Source organism: Myotis davidii, unplaced genomic scaffold (assembly GCF_000327345.1).
Source record: "Myotis davidii unplaced genomic scaffold, ASM32734v1 scaffold562, whole genome shotgun sequence".
NCBI classification, from domain to species: Eukaryota; Metazoa; Chordata; class Mammalia; order Chiroptera; family Vespertilionidae; genus Myotis; species Myotis davidii.
The window spans coordinates 2,647,457-2,668,254 of record NW_006293953.1 but is presented as its reverse complement, the minus strand read 5'-3'; the positions used below and the strand labels follow the sequence as shown (position 1 = coordinate 2,668,254).

At 54.5% G+C, this 20,798-nt stretch overlaps 1 protein-coding gene across 1 annotated transcript in view; it reads left to right on the top strand.

The window, feature by feature from the left end:
* NOL4L (nucleolar protein 4-like) overlaps positions 1-20,798 on the top strand; it is a 117,101-nt gene that overhangs the window by 25,155 nt on the left and 71,148 nt on the right. Inside the window, exons 2-3 of the mRNA XM_015566650.1 lie at positions 6,962-7,117; positions 13,664-13,775. Of these exons, the coding sequence (XP_015422136.1) occupies positions 6,962-7,117; positions 13,664-13,775 (268 nt within the window). The remainder of the gene's footprint in view (positions 1-6,961; positions 7,118-13,663; positions 13,776-20,798) is intronic.

Genomic DNA, 20,798 nt, shown 5'->3' with positions numbered 1-20,798 from the left:
GGTCCGGGTGGGGCCCGCACCTGGGGCCCCTGCTCGTTAGCGCTCCCGGGCCGCCCGCCACCGCCCCGTAGGGACCCGCCCGTGGGGCCTGCTAGACTCAGGGCCGCCCCGTTCCGCCCAGAGTCCCTCCCCGCAGCGACCCTTACCTTGTCCTTGGCCGGCGCCCAAGGGAGACGGGGGCCCCAGAGTCCTGGAGCGCGCCCCTCCAGAGAAGTGGTGGCCCCGGCCCTTCCTGGGTGTCTCGCCCAGGGAAGGTGCTATTTATGTATTATTTGGGTTCCCACAGCCGTCCTGCGAGGTGGTGAAAGCCATTGTGCATATTGTGTCACCTCAACACAGGAGGAAAGCGAGGCCCAGGCAGGCCAGCTCCTTGCCCCAGGGACAGGGCTGAGTTGTCCTCAGGCCTGTGACTTCACCCCTTGAGCAACTCGTCCCTCCTGACACCCCCAGACCAGAAGCCTCAGGGTCAGGCCCTGATCTTGTCCTGCCTGAGAGTGCCATTAGCTGCTCCTTCTCTCCATCCCTAAAACCGGGGGTCCTTGCCCCTCTCCTGCCAAGAGGGGGATACTTTTGCCCACCACGCCCCTCTGTTCCTATCCCTTCCTCCCTTCCCCGTTTCCAGACATCCCAGAGTTAACAAAAACAAAAAAGGAAAAAAATATTCAGAGCTGCTTGAAGGATATGGCATCCCTCAAAGGTAGTGCTGTCATTTGGGGGCTGGTCCCAGACACCTTTCTCCGTGGCCCTGGGTGTGCATTTGGGTCCCGGCACGATTTGAACGAGGATGGAGATTCAGTGAAGCCGAAAGGAGCGTTGGAATATTCGAGGCCTGTTCCAGATGGCAGGTGCAACTCGGTGGCGGCTCCGCACTAACAGTTGGAGGTTGTGCACAAGGGTGGAGAAGAGGCAGGTGCTGCATCGAGTCCTCAGTGCCTTGTTGGTGTATTTATTTGGGAGGGGGCGGTCCTCATCCCTCTGTACAGACCTACAGAGCGCAATGCAACTATGGATCCTAAAATTCTGGTGTGAATCTTTATTTTGGAGGGTTTTTTGGTTCCTAGTTCACAGTAGGATAGTATTCATAACCCAGAGACATGCAATACTGTCTTTGTCCCACTTACGCAATAGCCTCTTCTCAATCATCTGATTGCCCTTTACAATTATGACTGGCTTCTCCAGGGATTCTGAGGAGAGAATTCTGGAGATTTGGGTGAGGCTCTTCATTCTGAATTTCTATTCTTCTTGTTCTCTCTGTTTTGTTTGGTTTTTAAATTTCTCTCCACCTCTTTCCTTTCCATCTGAGAACCCTTTTCAGGAGGCTGACTCCTCCCCTCAGGTCTTTTTTCAGTCCGTCCCGCGCCCCCCCACCCCCCAACTGCTACCCAAACTTCCAAACGCTGGTCCTGCCTGATTTTATTAAAGTGCGATTTGAGGGGCAGGAGGAGGAGTTAGGAGGAGCATGAGGCTCATCCTAGAGGTAGCCCCTGCCTGTAATCTCAGCCACCAGCCGACTGGCCCAGGTGGATGGAGCAGCACCTTCCCATTTGTCTGCACAATCCGCTCCCACGCAGGTGGCTGCCAGCGGTGTTTCCACTGGGGCGGGTTCTGCTGGCGGACCTTCTCCTCTGATGACAGTCTTGTTGGTTTTTTTGCCGTGTCAAAAGCTGGATCTGAAAGGCCCCGAAAGGGCACATCCTAAGGAGTTTGTGGTTTCTTCCTCTACCTTGGGAGCCCAGTTGAGAAATGTCCCCGCTATTTAGCCACATCCTCTCAACCAAGGCTTTCTCATTGCTGGGAGGCATACGCCACTAATATAGTGCTGGTGGCCTGAAGCGGTGACCCCACCTTGATAAGTATGTAACTTATTATCAGCACGTGGCTTAGATGTCCCAATGGAGATGACAGAACTGCAGTCCATTAGCATTTGGACCTCACCTGCCATCAAGGGCAGGGGTCCATTTAATTGGCTTAGTGGGATACGGACAAGATACAGTCAGATTCAGGAGCTTACCTGAGGGATGACTCCTGACCACAGCTCATGAGGCCACCCTGAATGTAGCAGCCTTCCTTGTGCTAAGCATTCAGATCATTGGAGGAAAGTGAGGAAGCCCTAAAAGACCTGTCAAGGGATGACCTGGTTAAGTAGTAACTAACTGTGCCAGGGAGGATTTAAAAATCTGATGCCAGGATGCTGGGCATGCCTGCCCTTTCTATTCATAATCCACATTAAGTTTCTGGGCAGGTATTTTGAATTTATACTAATGTTACCCAGTAAGATTCTTTTGTTCACACCATTAGGAAAATTGGCCTTCATTGAAGAAGAAAATATTAATATGTTAGGCCTAGAAGCACAGAGCATGTCTGTATTTAATGAGTCAATGCCAGTTTCCTTAGTAGTTACCTTCCTGTCTCAATTATGGAGACGTTACATTCATCAGTTCTCAAAATTGGCTGTGCATCAGAATTATTTGATGCCTTTTAAAACCCCCAGATTTGGTAGGTATTGGGTGGGGCCTGAGAATTTGCATTTCTAACAAGTTCCCAGATGCTGCTGCTGATGGTGACCCTGGCAGCACACTTTGAGGACCACTGTCCAAAACGTTTGGTGATTTCTTCAGTGACTTGCAACCTGGCTTTTAGTTTAGAGCCCAAATGGGCTGGGTTTAAAAAAGATGGTGTTGTCCAAGAAAGGTAGTGGCTCCATGGATTTTTTAATTTATTTTTATTATTTTAAACATATTTTTATTGATTTCGGAGATGAAGGGAGAGAGATAGATAGATAGAAACATCAATGATGAGAGAGAATCATCGATCAGCTGCCTCCTGCACACCCCACACTGGGGATCGAGCCCACAACCTGGGCATGTGCCCTGACTGGGAATAGAACCATGACCTCCTGGTTCTTAGGTCAATGCTCAACCACTGAGCCACACTGGAGGGGCTCAATGAATTTTTAAAAATGATTGCCATGCCTGGGTTTTGTTGGCCTGGGTCTGGCCAGCTGTTTGGAGTTGGCTGGTTCCAAAGGCTGGCGTGTGTTACCATGGTAATATTCTTCCCCAGGCAGGAAGGCCCTGAGGTCGGTTTTTCGCAACTGCCCATGTGTTTTCGTCATGGCTTTTCCCATAGGGTGCTGCATCCGGCGTTCCATGCCATCACTCCCGGTTGGTGTTCCCAGGAACCTGGGTACAGTAAGGAGACTCCAGGCCCTCTCTTTATCCAGCCTTGTAAATGAAGTGAGCTTCCTTTGTCGATGCAGGACCCAGCGTGCTGAGGGCAATGGATTAGATGAAGCTCACTTGGATACAAAGGAGAAGTGGTTGGCAGGGGCATCCCAAGGCTGTGGGGAAGGTGCTTTCCGCTCCCTTGATTAGCAGCTCTTGCCCTGTAGAGCTGTGTCTGGATTCTCAGCTCGGGAAGGCGTGCCTCCCCTTCAGCATTTAGCATGAAGGTTATTACCTCTCTGGATGCAGGGCATGGCGGAGATGTCTGTGGCACGTGACTGCCGTGGGATTTCTTTGTTCTCCTGCCAGGGTTCTCCTTGAAGGCCACACAGATATCCCGGTGTTCTTCCCTTAGGGTGGAGCACACATGGTGTCCAGGTGGCCACAGCTCGGCAAAGGACGACAGTTCAAGGTGTGGCTCTGCATATCTTGTATGGGTAGAATTCTAGTTGCTACGGGCCCTCTCCTTTCCTGTGTACCTCTCAACAGATGAGATAGACCAATCACAGGGCCGAGGTTTGAATATCAGGGGACATCACAGTCAATTTTCAAACAGGGGACTTTAAAAAATGCTCCCCTGAAGTGTTTCTCTGAGATAACTTTTTGGTCACATTGGACCAGGTGCAATGCTTTTGGTTACTCATGTCTGTCTAAGAATGGAAGTGGAAGCTAGGACAGACATGGGACAGGCACTGGACAGCGTTTCACTATTTAACCCAGGTTGATTAACAACACCGTGACTTTAGGAAAGCTTATTGCAAGTTTTTGTGACAGCCTTAGCGTGTTACTTAGGACGTACATAAGACTCTCTCTTTTTGTGGTAGATATTACCTTGGGGTCCTGTTCTATAGCCTGAATGGATCAGAGGGCCCAGAGATAAGAGCAGATTCCTAACCATAACGCATTCAAACTCAGTGGGTCTAAGGGGAAGAGATGGATGTTTACAATCCTATGTGTGACAAATGCCTGATGTATACATTCTTACATAATCCTTGGAACATCCAACTAGGACTTTTTAGGCCCATTTCACAGGTGGGGAAACTGAGTTTCAGGAGGTCGAGAAGTGACCTGCCCAAGATCAGAACCTGAGCAGGGAGCATTTCCACCTCACCTGTGTACAATACTGTCTCCCACCAGATTTCATTCCTTCTTCATTCCTTCCCACCCAAATACATCTCCCTTTTCCAGAGTATCTGTGGCCTGAAACAATATTATGAGCAGGGAGGGCTATTCACTTTTAAGCAGCTAAATCCATCATTATGCCTCTGGATTCAGATTACCAAAATGTTGTGGAACTACTCACTATACTTTTTAAATATACATTCTAAAAATTAAGTTTTAACAGACATATAGAAAAGTACACAGATTTTAAGTGTTCAGATTAATGACTTTTTATAAACTGAACATACCTAGGTAACCACCATCAGATCAAAAAAATGGAAACCCAGTTATATTTTAATTCTTAAGATTCTTTTGTTTGTTTTTGCCAATATGAACCTCTGGTTAGAAGTATCTTATAACTGACCTGTCATAACATTTGTGCCACCCAACTCTGTCACAGCAATATTTGAAGATCCCCAGAATGCTGGGTAGTAACAAGTCAGCTAATGAATGAGTCAGTCACTGATAAGCCCTGTCTACAAATGGTCCAGAACTGCAGAGGGGGACTTCAGGAAAGAGAGAACCGTAACTCCTGAGAGGACTTAGGAGCAGAAAAGTCATGGAATTTTACAGCTCATCTCATAAGTGGAGCTCAGGGAGGTTGAAGAGATTGCCCCCAGCCTCAGAACAAGGAAGCAGGACCAGCAAGCAGCTACACACACGCACATACCCGGAGTACACATGCACACACGCATGCACACCCCAGATGCATGCTGCTCTCTGACAGGTCCTCGTTGAAATGGATCCTGACCAGGAAGGAAGCCATTGGCAATACTATCTGCACAGGACCAGTGATGTCACCACCCATGGTCACCACTCACAAACACTACCCACCAGCTCTAGGGTTTGGTGCCCTACACCCCAAATGCCCAGATGCCCTACCTCCCCCATTTTGCTCTCAAATGGGTCACTGGCAAAGAGACAACGCTGTTCACCCACCATGGCATGTTGGGAAAGTTGCTGGATAAAACTAAACCCTGTCTGTGGCCAGAATATGTCATGAGTGAGGATCCCATTCAGCAAAGCCTCTAGTCTCCCCAGACTGCAAAGACCGAGGGACTCAGCCAGCTGTGCCACTTCCCAGCCACCATACCACAGGCGGCCCAAGCTAGCAGAGGCTCGGCAAATGGCATGGCACTGCTTCACGACCACGCTTATCCAGCAGCTTCCTATGGGCTGGGTTGGTGCTAAGTGCCGCACACGGATCTCATTTCTCCCCGTTGTAGCTCATGGGAGAGGTGCTTCTGTTCTCCCCATTTTCCAGATAGAGGACCGTAGGCTCAGAGAAGCTAAATAACTGCTCAGGGTCACACAACCACCTAAATGATGGGGCCTTCTTCAGAGCAGGGAAGAGCCAGTCTAAACTACATGGCCTGGCTGCTGCTGTAACCAGCCAGTCAGCCTGCGATGTGCCAAGCATTGTTCTAGGCGCTGGGGAGACAGCCGTGAGGCAGTGGGTGCAGCCTACACCCTCACAGAGCTGACGGTTCTTGAGCAGGATCCTCTGGGGAAGAATTATCTTGGAAATTTGTGTTTCAGGAACTTTCAGAGAAAGGCTTTCCCCCCAAATTGTGCCCCAGCTTCCTCTTTATCTTTGAAGCCCCGCCCCGAGTCCTGCACGCTTTTCCCATGGGGAGATGATGGCTGAGAGCCAGGTGTACCTGAGCTTGTGTGTAGCCTTTGCCCTATGAATAAGGAGCTCACTGAGCAGTCCGCTCCCTTAAAGCACCTGCCCGTCCTCACGTCCCCCAGCCCCACACCCTGCAGTCTCCCCGTTCCACCCCAGCCCTGCTCATGGGAGAGGACAGGTGTGGGCCCAGAAGCTCTTCAGCTGAGGAACTCCACCTCCATCCTGGCACACCTTGTCGGGCCAGCCGACAGCACTCAGGCCAGACTGACAAGAAAGTGGGGGTGGCGGGGGGTACGGCTACCCTGCTCACACAGCCCTGCCACCTCCACCTGGCCTCATGTCTGTTATTCCCGGCACCGCACACAAAGAGCCGGGTGCTGCTGCTGGCACTCAGCTGCTGGAGTGGGGAGGGCGAGCAGTGGTGAAAAGCTTTTCTGAAAGGCCAGGGTGGAGGCAGGAGTCACCCAGGTGATCCAGGCGGGTCCCCTGGGACCCCAGCCCAGGACCGCAGTGAAAGGTTATTGCTAATTGGCGAGCTCCTGATGTGGCTGCATCTATTTAGCACCCCCCTCCCCAGAGACTTCCAGGATGGTCTTGGCACAGCGTGTGATGCGAGAGCTCCCCGCCTGAGTCTGGCACAATCTGCCTGAAATTGTGAACATGGAGCCTCTTGGTTTTGTAATTTGTATTTTTGTTGTTGTCATCCCCTGCCCATTGTTTCTGGTAGATTTAGTAGCAGCAGCCACCCTGACTCTGGTAGCCCCTCCCTGGGCCCTCTCCGTGGGCTCTTTCCACCCCTAGCCATCCCCCTCCATCTATCACCGGAGACCTTGCTGGGGTCAGAGAGCAGCGCCGTCCTGCCCCCGGCCCACTGCCCATCCCGAGGGCCCAGCTCTCACCCCGCCATCATCCCTGACACTAACACAGCTTGTCCACCCTGTCGCAGGGGGCAGATGGCCTGTCGGAGCCGGAGGGCATCTCTCTGAAGCGGGTCGCTGTGGTGGAAGATTTCTTTGACATCATCTACTCGATGCATGTGGAGAGCTCAGCGGAGCCAGGCAAAGCCCCCAAGCACGCTGGGCAGAAGAAAACCTACCGAGCGGTGAGATTTCTGCCCCTTGCCTCTGCTGGCAGCCCCAGGCCTTGGCAGGAGGCCATGGGCTCCGCACATGTTAGGGGGGGCGGGGCGGGGAACTGAGGCGTGATGAAAGGCCTTTGGGGACCCAGGGGGGCACAGGGCAAGGGCATGGCAGTCAGAGATGGCTCACAGGGCAGGGGGCGGGTTCTGTGGTCTGAGCACAAAGGAGAAGCAGGTTGAAGGGAGTGAGAGGGAGGGGAGGAGAAGGAGGGGGGCAGGAGGGAAACCTTTCTCTCCCCATTTCTGCTTCACTTAACCCCCCCTACCCCCCCAGCCCTTCACAGCCTACCCTGCCACTCTGAGGGGCAGGGGTGTGTGTGGCTAGATAATGATAAGCGTAAGGGCAGGTGCTTTCATGGCATTCACTGTGTACCAGGCCTGTCCTGCATGCTTTCTGTGTGGGAGTTTTTTTGATCCCCTACCGCCCTGAGAAGTCGGTGTTGGGAGTTCCCCAGAAGAAGTCTGAGGACCTGATCCCCAGCCTCAAGGAAATCCGTTTGATTTGGGGTGGGGAGTTCCGAGAAAAAAACAAAAACAAAAACCAAAAACACACACAGAGATGTCTCTAAAACGAGGAGGGAACAAGAGCCTCGGTACCTGGGTATTTAGCAAAGGTATCTCCAGACACTGTGCTGAGCCAGGGGCTTCATGAAAAGAGTGGATGGAAGCCAGCATTCTAAGCTGTGGGTAGGCAGAAGGGAGGAGAGACAGCTAGACTGCTAGGGGTGGGGAACGTCCCACATGGGGAGGTGGGAGGGATGGTGGCCTGAGCACCAGCACGAGGGGCTGCCTGTGTTCTGGTTCCATCTCCCTCTTGGCCCCCATCGCCATCGCTTATGCACAGCTTTGAGCCGTTTGTCCAGTGCCCACCGCTAAGCCAGGAAAGCCAAGCACTTCACGTTCGTTTAAGCCTGATAGCAGCCCTGTGATGGGCTGTGGTCCCATTTCACAGCTAAGGAAACTGAGACCCAGAGAGTTCAGCTACTTGTCTAAGGTCACACCGCACCTGAGTGGTAGCCAGCCAGTGTCCTCATGCCCCCTCTGTGTTGGCTTCCTCACTGGCTTCCTAGAGACCTGCCCCGCTGGGACCAGCCTTCCCCAGCCTTCCCCACCCGAGGCAGATACGCACCCCTCCTACCCCAAGTTCTTTGTCTAGATAGCCGTGGGCTGCAGGGAAGGTGGCCTGGATAAGTCTGTACTTTCTCCATATGGCCTGGTTTTTTAAAAACCCAACCATCTGCCCTGGCTGGGTGGCTCAGCTGGCTGGAGTGCTGGTTGCGAGTTCAGGGGAGCATACAGGAGGCAACTGATCTATAGTTTTCTCACGTCATTGTTTCTCTCTCTCTCTCTCTCTCTCTCTCTCTCTCTCTCCCTCCCTCTTTCTCCCCTCCCTCCCTGTCTCCCTTCCTCTCTCTCTAAAATCAATAAAAACATCCTCCGGTGAGGATTTTTTAAAAAAATCCAGCCCTAGCCAGTTGTTCAGTGGTTAGAGTATCTGCTTGTGGACTGAAGGGTCTCGGGTTCGATTCCCGATGAAAGGCACATACCTCAGTTGCAGGTTCAATCCCTGGCCCCTATTGGGGCGTGAGGGAAAGGCAATAAATCGCTGTCTCTAACACATCAATGCCTCTTTCTCTCTCTCTCTCTTTCTCTTTCTCTCTCTCTCTCTCTCTCTCTCTCTCTCTCTCTCTCTCTCTCTCTCCCTCCCTCCCTCTCCCTTCCCTCCCCTGTCCCTTCCACTCTCTGAAAATCAATGGAAAAAATATCCTCACTTCTCAGGTGAGGATTAAAAAAAGAAAAGAAAATCCAACAATCTGCTGTGTCCTTGTCCTCAGAAGATGGCCTTTGCCCTAAGTGAGTCTTAAGGACGGACCCTTGTGCCAAGGACCTTAGAGAGAGGAGGGTTCGGGCTGAGGAAAGCAGGAGATTATTATAACATCGGGCCCACCTCTCCTGCTTCTCAGTACATGTGGGAAAGTGTGGGAAGGGAGTTGTGAGGGTATTTCCACCAGAGGGTCCTGGGCAGAGGGACGGCCACCCAGGCGGGGGCCCATGTGGTATCGATGAGACCCAGCACGTTTGCTCAGTGTTACATTTGCCAGTGCTGGGCAGGTAGCATATGCCAGGCCCTGTGCTCAGCACTTCCCAGGCACCAGCTCTTGGTGCTGTTATCCCCGTTTTACAGACCAGAAAAATGAAGGTCAGAGAGATGGGTAATCTGCCTGAGGTTGCCCCGTTGACATGCAGAGCGAAGTAGCTGGCCCCAGAGCCTGCTCTCTGAGCACCACACAGCCTACCTTTCTTCAAACCCCTGTGGTCAGCTCGTAAGGCCATTGACTTGCTGCTGTCCAGGTAGATGGGCCGGAGCCAGCCAGACCATGTGATTTCCCCGGTTCCCTTGGTGCCCGGCACCACGCCTCCCCTGCAGGCACCCCCTGGCTATTGATGAAGGCCAGGGGCTGTGGGCTCCATGCGGTGGAGAGGGCAGAGCCAGGCTGGTATTGGCAGCATTTGTGTCCCTGGGCCAAGCGGCCGTCCAGGCTTTGCTCTGCATTTCCTGGCTTCTCGGCCATATGCCCGCCGCGTGCCCCACTTCCCGCTGCCCAGCCTGGAGCTGGCACATGACGGGCAGTGAGCCAGCTGGGCTGTGCACAGAGCTGGAATTTCAGCAGCGGGGCCAACGCTGAGTGGAACAGGCCAGGGCCCTCCTGCAGTGGGTGTGAGGCCAAGGAGGCTGCCGCACCCCCTCCTCCCCGCGTGTCTCCTCTCCCTTCCCCCTCTCCCCCATCTGTCACCCTTCTCCATGCCACCCTTTCCCTTCTGGGGGTGGGGGTGGTGCCTGGATGTTTTTGTCCCCCTCTTTTCATCTGCCATTTCTTTCATCCGAGCCTAACTCTTCAGGCTCACTAGTGGCCCCGCCCCGCCCCATCCGGACCTGGGGACAGGGAGCTCCCAGGAAACGCTGTGCTGATGGCTGCGGAGGGGACAGCCTGGCACCACAGGGCTGGTGCCGGGCTCTTGGCTGAGGTGTGTGGGGACCTGTCTCTCTGTGTTGTGCCAAACCTGAATCCTGGGACTGCCTTATCTCCAGGGCAGCTGGGACTTTCGGATCCTCACAGGCCTGGGGTGCCTGCGGGAGGCAGGGGGCTGGAAAGGAGATGGGTCAACGTGCCCAGGGCATTGAAAGAGGCGCATTCTTCAGAGGGAAAAAGAACTTTCTGGCACCTGCCACTCTTCAGCAGTGGATCAGGATCAGGTAATGAGCTTTCTGAAGCTGGAGGTACACGAGCTAATGCAGGGGGATTCCCACTTTGGGTAGGAAGCCCGGCCTTACTTTTTGCCTCTGATGCAGTATGACTTGAGGGCCAGAGGATCCCAGGAGGTCTTGCCAATGCCAGGGCCTGGGGAGGTTTCCCCGCGGTTCTACAAAGTTCCCTGGACCCACATTGAGGACTGGTCCTTTCTCAAGGGGCTTTTCTGGTGCCTGCACCCATCTGGGTCAGAGTGAGCCCGTTTGCTTCCTCCCTCGCCCCCAGGGTGCTGGTAGGCAAGATCAGGTTCCAGAATCCAGATCTGGATGCCCAGACGACTATGGAGTTGGGGCCAGATGTGGTCAGTAGCTACTCCAGGTCCACCACGTGCTAATCCACCCACGGGGCAGAAGGAGGATCTTGTAAAGTGGTGCAAATCCCCCCAATTGGCCTCATCTGTCTTAGTCGGCCTACGGCCTCGGAGTTGGGGAGCGAAATGGAGCCTTACAAGTCAGCGACTCTGTAAATAGCTTCTGCTCTTCCTGCCAGCAAAATCTCTCTTGGTTTTTATCACTAGGAAGAAGGTAAGAGGCAAATTCACATGTAAGTGCCAGGGTCCGGGCAGAAGGCCCCAGGAGAGCGAGGCAGCAGGCCCCCAAGGCAGCTGAGGGAAGCTGAGTGGAGGCGGGGGTCCTGGAGCTCCCCCTCCTCAAACACAGCAGCTCTGTCTTTATCTGTTTCATGTTTTGGACTTCAGCATAAGAGTCTGTTTCTGAAAACCACCATCCTACTGACTGGAGCATCCTCTGGGATTGTCCTTCTCATTTTAACTCAACCTGTGATCCTGTGGCCTTGGACGTCCATGCATTGAACAGAAATGGAGGCTCCATTTCTCGTGTGCACAAGCCAGGAGGGTGCACCAAAAGATGCCCGCAAAAGGTCGCAGGCCCCACTGGGGGAAGCATCCTCCACGCGGGTCCCTACAGCAGTGCAGAGCTGGGCTGACTCCCCAGGGAGCTCTTAGCAAGGCCACAGACATTCTAGCCATGCAAGACAGGGCTTCCTCCCTGGTCTTCAGGCAGCTCGAAGGACCTCTCCCCTATCTGCCTCCGGCCAACCCCTTCTTCCCCATGTGGAACACAGGGTCAGAGGGGGGTGCACTAGCACTCCCCCTGCATGTGGCGCTCCAGCCAGCCATTGCGTACTGCTGGGTCTGCAAGGCCAGGAGAGCTGGGGCCACCATTCTGGCCTGTGTCAGAGCCCTCTCTGGGGACCATTCCTGTACTCTCCGCGGGTCAATGGACAGCCCTCAGCAGAACAGCCAGGCCAGGGAGGCCCTCTCTAGCCGTATAAAAATGCTTTCAGCCGAAACCGGTTGTGTGCAGGAGGCAGCTGATCAATGTTTCTAACTCTCTATCCTTCTCCATCTCCCTTCCTCTCTGTAAAATATCAATCAAATATATTTTAAAAAAATAAATAAAAATAAAAATGCTTTCAGTGGCAGTGAGCTCCGTGTGGAGAAGTAGGGCTGTCCCTCTGGCATGAACCTCCCTTCGTTTTCCCAGCAGACTGCAACCCTCCTCCCCAAGTCCTCTGCTCAGCAGTTCTGAGGTCTGGCCAGGAATATCATGCCTCGGGGCACCTACAAGGTCATCTGGTTGGCCCAAGTTAGCCATAGCCCTCGGCTTTACTCCTACAGCCACTGGCCCTTCCGCAAGGCCCATCCCTCCCAACCTGCAGCCCGACAGGCATGTTCTTCCCCTGAGTCTTCCAGGCAGCTTTGGGCTGGGATGAAGATGTGATGTGGGTGGCAGGGAAGCTCCCATCTCTCGGCCCTGACATCGAAGGACTGGTGCATGGCTGACCACCACCTTCCCACCCACCAGCTCCAATCAGAGACCGGGGTTTTGCCCTTGTCCCTGACCTCCAAAGAAAGGCAATCAAGACAGGGAATTTGGAAGGGAGATAACTCATCAAGAAGCCTGCCTGCTCCGCAGAGCATCAAATCAGCTGAGAAATAACAATTGTGTCACCAAAATTAACTCTGCGTTTGCAGCCAGCTGCCTGGCAGGAGTGGTCCCTGGTGCTCCACAGGCTGGCTGAGCTGGGAGCACAATGGAGCTGGTCCTCCCAGGGCTTGGCTGCAGCTTGGGGTGCCCTGGACTTCCTACATCCCCACCTCCCACCTCACCCATCCACTCCGCCCTACACTACCCAGCCCCCTGGCCACCACAGAGATTGAGCGGGGCGTTTGTGCATCCCCAAGGAGCAGCTGGGCCAACTTTCCCAGCTGGGTTGCAGGGAGGACTGTGGAATGCTGGGGCGATGCTGCCCCTTAGTGGAGAAGAGTGGGAGGGCCTGGGCTCTGGGAAATGGGTAAAAACCAGCAACTGGGCAGCTATGGGCCTCAGCCAGGGAGCCTGGGCCTCAGAGATTCTTCTGGACCCCTCAGGCAGCCAAACCAGGACCAGTGGGTTTCCCAAAACCCAGAGCAAGAGGAGAGGAGTGGGCCAAGGAGCCCACCTTCCCCACGCCCCTACCCAACTTCTCTCTTGTGTTCTCTCCCATGCCCCCCCCCCCCCTTCTCTTCTCCCTAGCTAGGGGAGGCCCTCTGGAGGCAGGTATGGGGTGGTGTGACCTGAAACATGGGCTTCAGTCTGGCACTGCCTCTAGAGAGCTGTGTGACCTTGGGACAATAGGTTCACCTCTCTGGGCCTCATGACCTAACTTGGAACATGGTGGTCCTAAGAGTCTGTCCTGTTTGAAAAATCTGATTCCTTGGCATCAGCCTTTCACAGCTCTCCCTAGAAAGGTTCTTGATCTGTGAGTCTTCGCAGAAAATAGCTTGTAGAACCTTGGCCCAGAGCCTGTAGATTTATAAACGGGTCTCAGTTTGTCCATCTGTGGGAGGGGAAATTGTTTCATCCTACCCTAGAGCAATGCTCAAAGCTCATTTTTCAGTAACGGTCATAAAATGTTCTGAGAGGAATATTACTAGAATATAGGTTAAAGACTAGGTAATGTTTAAATGCTTTGCTTTTTTAATTTTATTCAAATTTTTAAAACAAATTTTCTGCAAAAGTACTGACTCATTTCCATGACTGAGAATCGAGGACATCGGCCCCTTGCTCCTCAATTCCCTGCCCTTCCTGGCGAGGGCCAAGGGCCTGCCACCAAGTGCGAGCACAGCCCTTGTTGACGGGGTGACTGAGCGCTCCCCACGGATCCATATAACAAGCGAACCTCCTCTCTCCCCCAGATTGCGGAGACGTATGCCTTCCTTCCACGGGAGGCTGTGACCCGGTTCCTGATGAGCTGCACAGAGTGTCAGAAGAGGATGCACTTTAATTCCAACGGCCTGGAGCCCAAAGGTAGGGGAGGAGGTGGGCGCGCTGGAGGCTGGCAGGTGCGGGGGCTGTGCAGGGAGAGGCTCTCCCACCGGCAGGGCCAGCGCAAACAGAAAAGTGCAGGTCCAGCCCTTGTCACAATTCCCAGAGGCTGGTGTGAGTCCATAGGGCTGCCCAGAGAGCCTTGTTTTTTATTTGTTTGTTTGTTTTGTTAATCCTCACCCGCGGATATTTTCCCATTGATTTTTAGAGAGTGGAAGGGAGAGGGGGGAGAGATAGAGAGAAAGAAACATGGATGTGAGAGAGACACATCAATTGGTTGCCTCCCGATAGAGCCTGCAACTGAGGTACATGTCCTTGACCGGAATCGAACCCAGGACCCTTCAGTCCGTGGGCTGATGCTCTATCCACTGAGCCACACTGGGCAGGGCTGTTTTTTGTGTGTGTGTTTTTAAAGGCAAGTTTCACTGAAAAACAAATAGTACATCCCTACTGCCCTTCGGGGCGCGGGCCACAATTCTCCCACGAGGCTCTGGATGGAAATGCCCCCCTCGCCTGCCCCATTCCCTAAGCTCTGTAATTCTTCCACCCAGGTCTCTCCCTCAACAGCGTCCCCTGGGTTTGGTCTTGCTGACCCAACTGTAAGCCCTCAGAGGATAGGAGCACAGCCCTATCCTGAGCCACCCAACTGCCAGCAGTAGGTCTACTCTAAGTGTTTGTCTCTCCTTGTGCACAAATCGGAAATCTAGGGGCATTGGTTAGAATTTAAAATGCCCAGAGCCCTTGTGACCAGCCCGGTTGGTCCCTTGGACCGACATCCATGCTGTCCAGCTCTGCCGACACAGTGAGAGGCAGCAGAGACCCCCACATTAGTCCCCCACACACCGAACCCCAGCATCCCGGAGGCCTCCAGGAAGTCCCAGGGCCATCTGTTCACGGGCGGCTTAGGCACAGTGAGATGGGCCAGTGCATGTGACGGATGTGGTATCATTTGCCCTGAGAAATGGTGCCCACGTGGGGGATTCATCAGGGCTTCTAGGCTGCTCCTGGGCACCAGGCCTGCACAGGTTGCTGCGGTCCATGGGTGTTTTGCCTGAGGATGGGAATAGACTCAGAATGAATGGTGAGCAGCTTACTCAGGTGCCATCCTACAAGTCTGGAAAGGGAACACCAACAATGAAGCCCAAACAGGTGACCACAGAGGACCTGGAGCGCGGGAGTAGAGGAGTTTCCCTCATTCTGGTTGTCCCTGAGGCACATGAACGTCAGGGACAACTTCTGACACCGGCCAACTCATCAGGTGCAGCCGCTGTTCTGCCCGTGGGGGCCGACAGGCCAGCGCTGCTTGTCAGGTACCTCAGAGAGCTTCTACAGCTTGAGGGACAGGAACACGTCTAGTTAATCCCGCATAAATGCTGGGTTCCTGGTTTAAGAGCAGGGCCTCCAGGCCACACCGGATGAGTTAAAATCTCAGCTCTGCAGCTCAACAGATGTGTGTCCTGAACAAGTGACTTCATCTGTCTGAGTCTCAGTGGCCTCATGTGTAAAATGGGTTAATAATGGTAGTCACCTCCTGGGCTGATGAGGCTTGAGAGTTCATTGCTGTTCCTGGCGCAGGGCTACCACGCCCAGGAGGGGTGACCTGTGGCTGTTGCCGTTGTTGTGATAGCCCTGGATGCTAGGGTGAGGCCCCTGCGCCATGCCGCCTGGCCCGGGCTGACTGGCTGTAGCCTGTGGGCCCAGACAGCAGTTGGTACCTGCAGATGGTCCTAGAAGGGCTTTTCCTGCTGCGCTCCCCACCCTGCCCGGGCCTGGGTCCCAGGGGTGCCCACCCACCCACCTGTCCTCTCCTGTTCTGTCCTAGTTGTTTCCATAGCAACTGGGGTAGTCAGATACAGAATCCGTTCGCCTGGGGGAACAGAGGCAAGGCCAAGAGGGGCCTTTGTGGGCTGCTCGGGTATCTGCAGGCTCCATCTCTGCTGCTCCCTTGCTCTCTGTGGTGTGGAGAACGTTCTCACCTCCCCCTTTCCTCGGGCTGCAAGGTCTCCGGGGCTGCAGTTCCACTCCTCATCTGTGGGCTTCCGCGTGGCTGGGAGGGCGATGCTAGCACAGCAACAGCCTGTTTTTTTGTAGCTGCCATCACCATGCCTCCACCCCAGGGTAGAAGGAGGGGGAGAAGGGAGGGAGGGAGGTGGGGAGGGAGGGAGCACACAGCCGGAAGGAGCCGCCTAGAATGTAAACCAGCTCTGTGGGCTCTGGGCTGGAGCCTCTCTCTCCGAGGCCTGCCCCAGACAGGACCTAGGGAGACAGCGGGAGGCTGTGCCTGGCTCATCCTGGCCTGTCCTTGGGTGGAGTGCCACTCCTTTGTCCCAGGAGCGGAGCTTCCCCGGCAGGGAGCACAGGAGACACTGGGGAAGCAGGAGATGGGGGCGCCCATGGAAGGGCGTGAGCTTGGCCTTGCCTCTGTTCCCTCAGGCAAACGGATTTCGTATCTTACTACTCAGTTGCTGTGGAAACAATTAGGATGGAACCGGAGGGCACAGGTGGATGAGTGGTCACCCCTGGGGCCCAGGCCCAGGCAGGGTGAGGGGTGCAGCAGGGAACTCTGTTTCCTGCTGTGTGTCCCTCAGCTGGTTAGAGGACCTCTCTGAACCTCACCTGCTCATCACAGCTCCTAGGAGCCTGGGAGGTATCTGTCCCGGCTCACAGCTGAAGAACCAGGAGAGGTGTCATGGTGCAATCACTTGTCCAAGGTCCCCAGAAGGCAAGAGAATTTGTCTTCTCATCAGCACTTCCCTCCTGGGGCTATTGTAAGGACTCAGTTGAATTAAACAACCGTGTTCTGTAGGGCGCCTGGTGCAGTGGGAACATCAGCCTGGACCCCATGTGATTACACATGGAATCCAGACAGTGTCCGGGTGTCCCACAGGGAGACACACAGTCAGTCACCCACTCCGGTGAGCACCCTGGGTCCACAACCTGGACGCTGGGCAGAGGGAAGGGAGGGTTTGTTCCTGGCAGCTGCCAGAGGGGAGCCTTAGCCTCTGAAAAGCTTCCCTGTCTGCTTAATGGCCAGAGGCCTTAGCTGCCCGGACCACCCTGGCCAGCTGGCAGGTTCTCCTTTCTCCTGCCCCAGCTGAGAGCCTGGGGCTCCTATCTCCGCCCGCCTCGCTGGCCTCTCTGGATGCACTCAGCTGCACCTACCGCTTTCACAGGCACCCCTGCCAGGCCAGCCCAGGCTCCTCCCTCTCCCACCCGCCCACAGGGAAATCAGAGCCTGCATCTGGCCACAGAGGCCAGCCCTGTGTTCCTGTCCCAGGAAGGCGGGGCAGGAGGGGGACAGGGAACAGGATGGAGAGTTCTTGAGGGGCTGCTGGGAGAACGCCTCGCTTCCTGGCCGAGGGTTAAAAAGAAAGAAAGGAAGCCAAGCAGCCTTCCCTGCTCAGCAGTTTGTCCCGGCCGAGTGTGGGGGCCTGGACAGCCCCAGGTCCTCCCCCAGCACCAGAAGCACAAACAAAGGAGGCTGCTGAAGATCAGGAAGTCCGAGGATGGGAAATTCCAGGGCCTCCCGACTCCACCCTCTTCCCCTACCAGCTCCTGAGCAAGTCCAGGTGGAGAGGAGACAGAAAATGAGAACTGGTCTCTGGAGGCACGCTGCTGTTTCCCCTGATGTGGCAAAGTATTGTTTGTACGGCGGCAAACTAGGAGTTCGCACTGGGCGGTGCCAGTTACCTATGGAAAGGTTCCTTCCTCCTCAGCAGAGCCGTCCACTCAGAAGGAGGCTGCTTGGCAGCCAGGCCCAGACTCCTCTGTGTGGTTTCCACCCCCTCGGGTCTGGCTCCTCCAGATGCCCCGCGTCCAGCCCGTTCTTCGACTGTGCAGAGGCTCCGTGCCGGCCGGTCCTCCCGGCCCTCGTCCTCACTTGCTGGGTGGCATGGGAGATTGCCTGGCTCTCCATGTGCTGTTGACCCTTCTGTAAAAGGGGGTATTGATGCTAGTCCCCACCACAGGGAGTTCTCGGGAGCATCAAGCAGAAGGGTCTGTGTGCAGCTCCTCGCGAGTGCTCAGTAGCTGTCAGCCGCGTGCACGCAAGTCCTGTTCAGGTCCTCTCTCCACAGAGCTGCCTCGAGTGCCTTCTCCTCTGAGCTCTGACGGACTGGCCATCAGCCCCACCCTGCTGAGTGCAGGGACTGCACCTACAGGGTCCCCCCACCTTCCCCACCCTGAATGCGCACACATCAGTGCTCCTTGAAAACTTGCTGGTCCACTGATTGACTTCCTGAAGAGTTTTTTTTCCGTCGCCTTCTGAGTTGGCCTCAGGCCTCGATCTCTCTTTCCATATCTGAGACCCATGACAGGCTGGCTGGTCTCAGGGCTCCTGTGTGCCAGGCCTCCATCGCACATGTCCCTCAACACCCCGCCCTGCCTGGGACAGCTCCTGCCACTGGCTCCCAGAACCATTCCTTACGTGATGCTCGTGAGAACTGCCACCTTGCATTCCACCTCCAGGTGAAATTTGCGCCGATTAAGGCATGCCGTTGGCGCCCAGCTGTGGAGGTCAGAGCTCAGCCCGGCCTGTGTGGCTCGGCCTCGGTAAGACCTCTGCATCGCTGATGGTTTTCAAGGCCTGTAAAACTAGGTCTTGCGCTTGGGCTGGTTTCCATTTCCCTTGGCAAGGAGGTGTTGCGTTGGAACGTTTCTCTGGGTGGTTCCTCTGCCTCTCTCCCCAGCAGCCTGCCTGATTATTTCGGCTCCGTGACCCTTGCGAGCTCCTAACTCACCAGTGGTATCGGATTATTTGTGGTGGCTGGAGCATGGCCACTGTGTGTGTTGATCACAGCAGGGGCCTGTCCTGTCTCAGCAGAGCCCAGGAAGCCGCCTGTCCGCGTTCACGTGTCTGTCTCAGCTCATCCCCCATCCTGGCATTTATCTCACCTGTGAGTGCCTGACCCCTCCACAGAGCTCCCACTGGCCCCTGCTCCTTATCTCTTTCCCACTAAGCTGATCCTCTCTGTGGGGGCATTTATCACCTCCAGAGCCGTGGGGCTCCCCACTGTTCTGTGCTGTGGCTGAGTTCTGACCTCCCACAACCAGCTCCCTGGCGCATTCCCTCACCTGGAATGTCCCCTGCCCGCCACTGTCCTGCCTCCCCCACAGAACTCTCACTTCTGGAACTGCAGACGTGAGCATTTCACTGCACACTGACCTCTGATGGGTGTGTGTGTGCTTCAGGATGTCCCCGCTTTCCCAGACAGGGCTCCCACCCCTTCTCTGTGTGCCCTCCAGGCTCGGCTCTGGGCACCAGAAGCAGTTTCTGATCTGTGGACATCCTGGGAGGGAGCAGGCCGAGGAAGACCCCTTCCCCAGCCTCCCACAGTGCCATCCCAGCTATTGCTGTTTTGTTCTAACCAAGCTGTACCTGACTTCATTAAAGAGACTTCCTCATAAGCAGCTGTGGCATTGCAGGGTGACCAAACACTGAATCACCGTGCCTCTCTGACCAGGGACCCTTCTCACATACCATGTTGTCTAACAGCTTTTCACCAGACACGCCGTCTTTGGGGAAATGAAATGGAAATGGCAGGATTCTCCCTTCTAAGACCCATGATCTGACAACGGGAGCCAGGGCTTTTTCGAGTGACACCATCTCGGTGTCGTCGCTGGGCTGTCTGCCTCACATACGGCATCCACCCCCTGTCGAATTTGGGGGGCCAGGTCGTCTGGGTTGACGGTGGGACAGCGAGGAGAAGAGGCTGCGAGGACACAGGAGCACACTTCCGTTCCCCACCGCGCTGGTGTCTGTGCCAAAGGGTCATGTGCATCTGTGTCAGAGAGCCCTTCTGCCACCAAACCAAGAGGAATTCTCTGAAAAAAAAGTTTGATCCATCCAAGTTTCTGAGACATTCTCTGTTAGTGACATTTACCTCTTCCTCAAGAACAAAAATCGTCATCAAAGAACACAAAAACTGACCCCAGCCAGTTTGCTCAATGGGTAGAGCATTGGCCTGCAGACCAAAGGGTCCCGGGTTCGATTCCAGTCAAGGGCAGGTATCTTGGTTGCAGGTTCCTCCCTGGCCCGGGCCCTGGTCAGGCGTGTCCATGTGTTTCTTTCACATTGGCGTTTCTCTCAGTCTTTTCCTCTCCCTTCCACTCTCTCTAAAAGATCAATGGAAGAATATCCTCAGGGGAGAATTAACAAACACACACACACACACACACACACACACACAAAATAAGGTGTGTGACAACAAAAAGCTAAACAAAGCTCTTTTATAAAATTTGATAAGAAATGTTATTTAGGCTGTGTGTTCATCAGATGTACACGGCCTCAAAAGAGCACCCCTAGTCTCCGGACCCCGGCTGCATGGACCCCATTTTCTGCAGGCCTTTCTATCCTGGCCAGCTAGGAGCCTCCTTTCTCCCCTTAGGTGTTCCTCCCCCTTATTTGCAGGGGCCTGGCTTTCCTTATTCTGGTAAAATATTTATAATGTAAAACTAGCCATTTTAATGATTTTAAGTGTGCAATTTAGTGGCATTGGTTCTTTTCACGTGATTGAGCAACTACCACCACTATCTATTTCCAAAACCTTTTCCTCACCCCAAACAAACTGTACCCATGAAGCAATAACTTCCCATCCCCGCCCCCATCCCTCATAACCTCAATCCTACTTTCTCTGTGACTGTGTCCGTTGTAGATATTCCACCGAAGCAGAGTCACACAGTAGTTGTCCTTTTGTGTCCGGCTTCTTTCACTCAGCATAGTGTTCTCAAGCTCGCAGGGGCTTTCTGGCCGGGCTCCGGCGCTGGAGCAGCAGGTTTAGCTAATCACTTTGGATAGCCTCTGCATCCCGCCACCTGGGCCCTATCACTTGCTTCTTCTCCAGCCCATCTCTTGGTGGTGATGGTGGAGGGCAGGCTTTGGCTAGTCCCAGTGTCGTTCGTACACTCAAGTCCCAGCTCATGAACAGAAGTAGGCACCAGGGAGAAGTTTGGCCTGGAGTCCTGGAGGCAGGAGCTGGAGGCCAGAGATCAGGTAACCAAAACTGT